This window comes from Coregonus clupeaformis, unplaced genomic scaffold (assembly GCF_020615455.1).
Source record: "Coregonus clupeaformis isolate EN_2021a unplaced genomic scaffold, ASM2061545v1 scaf2900, whole genome shotgun sequence".
Lineage (NCBI taxonomy): Eukaryota > Metazoa > Chordata > Actinopteri > Salmoniformes > Salmonidae > Coregonus > Coregonus clupeaformis.
Window position 1 is genome coordinate 23758 of NW_025536354.1, and position 6243 is coordinate 30000.

General features: G+C 48.1%; 3 protein-coding genes across 3 annotated transcripts; all 3 read left to right on the forward strand.

Annotated features, from left to right (window-relative positions):
- Positions 1 to 962: 962 nt before the first annotated feature.
- LOC121555605 (histone H3) lies at positions 963 to 1460 on the forward strand. The gene has a single exon (XM_041869437.2). It carries the CDS (start codon positions 998 to 1000, stop codon positions 1406 to 1408), a length of 411 nt encoding a protein of 136 aa, XP_041725371.1. The 5' UTR covers positions 963 to 997; the 3' UTR covers positions 1409 to 1460.
- Positions 1461 to 3445: 1985 nt separating this feature from the next.
- Positions 3446 to 4376, forward strand: LOC123489237 (histone H4). The gene has a single exon (XM_045219919.1). The coding sequence runs from the start codon at positions 4003 to 4005 to the stop codon at positions 4312 to 4314; it is 312 nt and encodes a 103-aa protein (XP_045075854.1). The 5' UTR covers positions 3446 to 4002; the 3' UTR covers positions 4315 to 4376.
- Positions 4377 to 4923: 547 nt separating this feature from the next.
- LOC123489236 (histone H2B) lies at positions 4924 to 5716 on the forward strand. Its single transcript, XM_045219917.1, has one exon. It carries the CDS (start codon positions 4962 to 4964, stop codon positions 5334 to 5336), a length of 375 nt encoding a protein of 124 aa, XP_045075852.1. The 5' UTR covers positions 4924 to 4961; the 3' UTR covers positions 5337 to 5716.
- Positions 5717 to 6243: the final 527 nt, after the last annotated feature.

Below are 6243 nucleotides of genomic sequence, written 5' to 3' on the forward strand. Positions count from 1 at the left end.
GTGAGGTCATCTATCTGTTTCAGATAGTAGGACTTTTATATTTTGTTCCTGCCTACTAATCTATGGGTTCCATAGAGTGAGTAAGGCGTTTTGTTGGACACTTAATGTAGAGTGACTGATGTCATTACATTAGTGGACGATAGTGTTTTGAGGCACGGCTATCTGTTGGTACAGATTAGCACGGCGTCTATTCTGATGATCTGCCCAATAGCCATTGACATTGTCATTGAGTTAGATGGGGGCGGGTCTATAACCGATGACGCGGTATATTGTGACGCCCTGAGGGGTTCCTTAGTCGCGGTACTGCGGAAATTGGTTGCAGCCATTGCTGGGCTTGACCTATTCTCATTTTTGAATGGGATGTGTTAGGCTCGGCAGGGGGTACATTTTGGAGCGTTTCGCTCCGCCGTAAACCACTAGGAGCATAGCTCCCCTATGGGGCGGAGCTCCACGATATAGAACGACTAGTTACCGGAGTGTAACTCCAGTTCTATGAGTGGAGCGGAGCCCCATAGGACTTTTCGGCCCTGCCGATCCTCTCTAGTCGCTGAAGATAATATCTCGGGAGACAGATTGATGGAACGGGGTTCCTTATATAGGGACACCTGTACTCCTATTGGCTGTAGGTGTGTGCATAATTTGTTTTCAGGCTGTTCTGCCCTAGGGCAGAGGGTAAACCACTAGGAGCATAGCTCCCCTATGGGGCTCCGCTCCACTCATAGAACTGGAGTTACACTCCGGTAACTAGTCGCTGTCACTCTTGACTTTGGCGACTATTATTGCGCGTAAAGGGCCGGCGGCGTCCTATTGCGCGCGCACCGGGAGTTTGAGTTTTGGAGAGGCCGGGCCTCCCGTCCAATGGCCAACGGAGGAGGCCTGCGAAACGGGCCAATCGGGGTGGTGGGGAGATGGTGTCCAATCAGCAGGCGCCACTGCCGGCTTTATAAACTTCACATAGGCATTTCGAGGCTATACTCCCGACTGTCAGAGCAGCGCCATGGCCAGAACCAAGCAAACCGCTCGCAAATCCACCGGTGGCAAAGCCCCCAGGAAGCAGCTCGCCACTAAGGCTGCTCGCAAGAGTGCCCCGGCCACCGGCGGTGTGAAGAAGCCTCACCGTTACAGGCCCGGCACCGTGGCTCTGAGAGAGATCCGTCGTTACCAGAAGTCCACTGAGCTACTCATCCGCAAACTGCCCTTCCAGCGCCTGGTGCGAGAAATCGCCCAGGACTTCAAGACCGACCTGCGCTTCCAGAGCTCCGCCGTGATGGCCCTACAGGAGGCTAGCGAGGCTTACCTGGTCGGCCTGTTCGAGGACACCAACCTGTGCGCCATCCACGCCAAGCGGGTGACCATCATGCCCAAGGACATCCAGCTGGCCCGCCGTATTCGCGGAGAGCGCGCATAAATGAGGATGACCTGAACTCGAATATCCCCCAAAGGCTCTTTTAAGAGCCACCTCCATATTTCCATCAAAAAGGCACAATTGTTCCATGTATACACGCACCTCTACATTAGCCACCATGTATGTTGTTCACTAACACGTCTAAAAGCTACGTATTGCACCTTTTTAGTTGCCTGAAGTCTAGCTTCAATGTTTGTGTGTGTATATACACAACCATCTGGCATCATCCACTTCCTTTGAACTATATAGTAACACAGTAAAATGCTTTACAAAGGAGGGGAAAAAGAAACGAGTGATAATATAGGCCGAATAGTAACAAGAATTGTGTTCAGATGAATAATTGACACTATTAGTTGTGTGTAATAATAGCCTTGCATGCAGTCCAGAAAAAACATGCATGCCAACTTACTTTGAAAGTCCCATGTTGCAGTGCTGCTGAGAGACTCATGCAGAGGCCCAAACTTTACAATGGAGCACGGAGGCCATCTTGTGGTTAAATGTGGGTACTGCACCTCATGGTGATTCCCTTTCAGCATTTGCTCTTTAGGCCAGCGTTTCCCAAACGCGGTCCTGGGGTCCACAAGGGGTGCGCGTTTTGCGTTTTGCCCTAGCACTCCACAACTGATTCTAATACTCCCAGCTTGATGATGATGAGTTGATTATTTGAATCAGCTGTGTAGTGCTAGGGCAAAAACTCCCAAAATGTGGCCCGAGTTTGGGAAACCCTGCTTTAGGCTAATACTAGCCTATTAGGATGACTTGGTTCGATCGCTTTAATGGCAACTGCTGAACTCTGGTTTCACTAATTACTTGTCCCAGGTCACCATTATGAATCCAATAGCAAAACAAATGTTTCAAAATTGCTCAATAGTGAAAAAAGGCCAGGAAATGATGGGTTCTCAGCAATATTTCACCAACAACCAATCACTATTCACGCATAGACATTAGGATCATCAACAAATATTCCTAAGTCATACTACAAAAAGGGTTGTAACGAAATGGATTTGTCTGTTCAATGCAAGTTCAACGTCAAAGAAAAAGTGCATCACCACAACAAACGTGTCTTTAGATACACTGTAAAAAATGACTTTGTGGAATGTACTCAAGCTATTACAGTCAACAAAAGCACACGTCATATTGTTGAGTAGATCTTTTTGCTTGTTTTTATGAGTAGATAAGCTTGAGTAAGTTGAGTTGATGTGGTCCAATACATTGAGTAAAGATGATAGAGACGTAAAAAGGATTATATTACATTGATTCGACTCAAATAGACATTGTGTTATTTTACCTGAATGATTCATCCTATTATGTATTTAGACCAACTTACTTTGGATTCACTCAATCACATCCCTTAAGAGAAAAGGTATCCGGACACCGGGAATCCATTTATTTAAACATCAACGGTTTGCAAAACATCTGTTATTATGAGTTGACAAATTACGTAATTGCAATCAACACTGCAGGTAACTCATGATTGCTGCAGGTAGGCAACACCGTAGAAATAGGAACTACAACACTAACAACAAGTGACATTTACTCCTGATGTACTGACTGACCTGTTGCAACCTCTACAACCACTGTGCTTATTATTTGACCCTGCTGGTCATCTATGAACGTTTGAACATCTTGGAGAAAAATGTGTGAAACCACTGCCTATATGAGGAGCTGTCGTTGTTTGTTTTATTACCACATACTTATGGAAATTGCACCGGTTGAGAGATGATGGCTCTCTTGTGCCTACGGTGAAGGGTACTTCTGATCCAGCAGGTGGTGCTAAGATCCCTCCCTATATGACTTGAATGATGAGTTGATTTATTCCTTATAGCTCCTAATGATTTTAAGGCCAGTGTTGGCAAACATTACTTGTGCTCCAGCAGGTGGCCATGACATCCCTCCCTATATGACTTGACTGACCAGTTAGTTGATGGACTCCTTATAGCTCCTAATGATTTTAAGGCCAGTGTTGGCAAACATGACTTCTGCTCCAGCAGGTGGCCATGAAATCCCCCCTATATGACTTGACTGACCAGGTAGTTGATGGACTCCTTATAGCTCTTAATGATCTCAAGTGTCTGTGTTTTTATGTGGTTAGGAGTTTTGCTCACTGCGTGTCCCCCTTCCATTTCAGTGTTTCCCAACTCCAGCGGTAGAGTAGGCTACCCCCAACAGGACCCATTTTTCTTGTAGGCCTGGACAGCCACAGCTGATTGAACAACCTGTCACCTAAATTACCAAGTCCTCAATGAGTAGAATCAGGTGCAACAACAACAACAACAACAACAACAATATGAGGAGAGGGACACAGTGTACTAGCTGATCTCCCAGTTGTCACAGTTTGGCCTTGTGTTCCACATAGCCTATATCAGTATTTGAGTATGTTTCCCGCGTACGTTAGTTGCTTTCACGTCATCTTTGAAATCGCTCCTCCCTAGTCCCCTAGAACGAGCGCCCTCCCCTTTGCAACGCCTCCGAACATATAACAGAGGCGCGCTTTCTGTGCCGCCGGCCTCAATCAGGTCGACCAAACGCAGATAATAGCGCACCGCGCACCGGCGCTGAAGTCATTCATTCACTTGAACTCAACTAGCGAACACACCATGTCCGGAAGAGGCAAAGGCGGCAAGGGACTCGGAAAAGGAGGCGCCAAGCGTCACCGCAAAGTTCTCCGCGATAACATCCAGGGAATCACCAAACCCGCTATCCGCCGTCTGGCTCGCCGCGGCGGCGTGAAGCGTATTTCCGGTCTGATCTACGAGGAGACCCGCGGTGTCCTGAAGGTGTTCCTGGAGAACGTGATCCGTGACGCAGTCACCTACACCGAGCACGCCAAGAGGAAGACCGTTACCGCCATGGACGTGGTCTACGCTCTGAAACGTCAGGGACGCACCCTGTACGGTTTCGGCGGTTAAACCCACTCTCTTCGGAACCTCAACACCCCGACTCGAACCCAAAGGCTCTTTTAAGAGCCACCCACATCCGCTTAAAATGGGCCCATTCCATGTAGTGTTATATATAACAAAAAAATGTTTAGTATGCAATTTAGTAAGAAAGTATGAGCCACTTCGAGTGGACAGGGAGTATTAATTAGAGGATTCTAATGTCCCGTCCACTTTTAGCGCACAGAGGGAGGCCTATATCTGACAGTGGCAAAGTGTAAGAACGTTATTATTTTGGGTCAAGCAATAGTGGAATTTGGACAACATAAAGCCACCACGAGTCGGTAGACGTGGCTCGAAAAGAGGGGGACAGCGCGCACACACACACACAGTCCAAAATGGGAGCCCTATGTCTGACGGTGCCAAAGTGGGCAATTCTATCACCAGCATTATTTGGCACAACAATCGTGCCATTTGGACACCTATTAAAGCCCCCCTTTTGAAACACACAATTCCCCATCGGTCACAGAGCATAGGCTATAGAGAGGAGGGAGGGAGGGAGGGAGCAAGCAAGCAGGGGGAGTGTCTACGGCCGCTGACTTTGCTTAGCTTCCTCTTCATAAGACGGGTAAGCGCCCTTCACCCCCTCATTCGTTTCTGAGAAGCAACGAGACATCATCATGCCCGAGCCAGCAAAGTCAGCGCCCAAGAAGGGCTCCAAGAAAGCCGTCACCAAGACCGCAGGGAAGGGCGGCAAGAAGCGCAGAAAGTCCAGGAAGGAGAGTTACGCCATCTACGTGTACAAAGTCCTGAAGCAGGTCCACCCCGACACCGGCATCTCCTCCAAGGCCATGGGAATCATGAACTCCTTCGTGAACGACATCTTCGAGCGTATCGCCGGAGAGTCCTCTCGCCTGGCCCACTACAACAAGCGTTCTACCATCACCTCCAGGGAGATCCAGACCGCGGTGCGCCTGCTGCTCCCCGGTGAACTTGCCAAACACGCCGTGTCCGAGGGCACCAAGGCCGTAACCAAGTACACCAGCTCCAAGTAAACAGCGCATTTGGACTGCTCTACTAACCCAAAGGCTCTTTTAAGAGCCACCCACTCTGTCAGTAAAAAAAGCAATTCCATCGCCACCGAATGAATGCGTAGGTAGGCTGCGTTACATTGTATCATTGTTTAATGGGCGGCGCGCGCCGCCTCGGAGAGCGGCTACATTGTATCATTGTTTAATGGGCGGCGCGCGCCGGCTCGGAGAGCGGCTACATTGTATCATTTCCCCTGCCCGTTCCAGCGTAGGGGTTTAGCGCGCCTTTTTGGTGTCTTTGCGCGCTGAATAGTAACCCATGTTTGTCGGGCTCTATTCCAGGTGAAGGCAATGTAAAATGGCACCATTTGACAAAGGGTGTAAATAAATAAATCAAAAAGGCAGTCTGTTGGGTTTGATTGGAAATAAATTCCTTTTATCGTCTAATGAGCAGATAGTCATTTTGAGTTGACTTCCTGAATCGGTAGGACACGGATGGAGTGAATGGATGCTCCATCATTGGACTATACCCTAATGATGTGAACGAGAATGATGATGGCAAGAATAAAAAGGTGTTGAATAATATGAATGTATATTATATATATATATATATATGAACGTAGCCCTTTTGGCCTACAGGTCATTTCCGGTCAAGGTCACATCATCCATATAGTCCCCTGTAGCTCAGTTGGTAGAGCACAGCGCTTGCAACGCCAGGGTTGCGGGTTCGTTTCCCACGGGGGCCAGTATGAAAATGTATGCACTCACTTACCTGTAAGTGGCTCTGGATAAGAGCGTCTGCTACATGACTCAAAATGTCCATGTGAAGTGTAGTACATTTGAGTCACGTAGTGTATTTTCCTTCCTACACCACTCACGAGGCAACAGGATAAAAGGCAGTGGCTTCCACGTGACAAAGTGGGGATATGAA

Coding starts and splice junctions, on each gene's coding strand:
- LOC123489236 (XM_045219917.1), top strand. CDS start 4,962: ATGCCCGAGCCAGCAAAGTCAGCGCCCAAGAAGGGCTCCAAGAAAGCC.
- LOC123489237 (XM_045219919.1), top strand. CDS start 4,003: ATGTCCGGAAGAGGCAAAGGCGGCAAGGGACTCGGAAAAGGAGGCGCC.
- LOC121555605 (XM_041869437.2), top strand. CDS start 998: ATGGCCAGAACCAAGCAAACCGCTCGCAAATCCACCGGTGGCAAAGCC.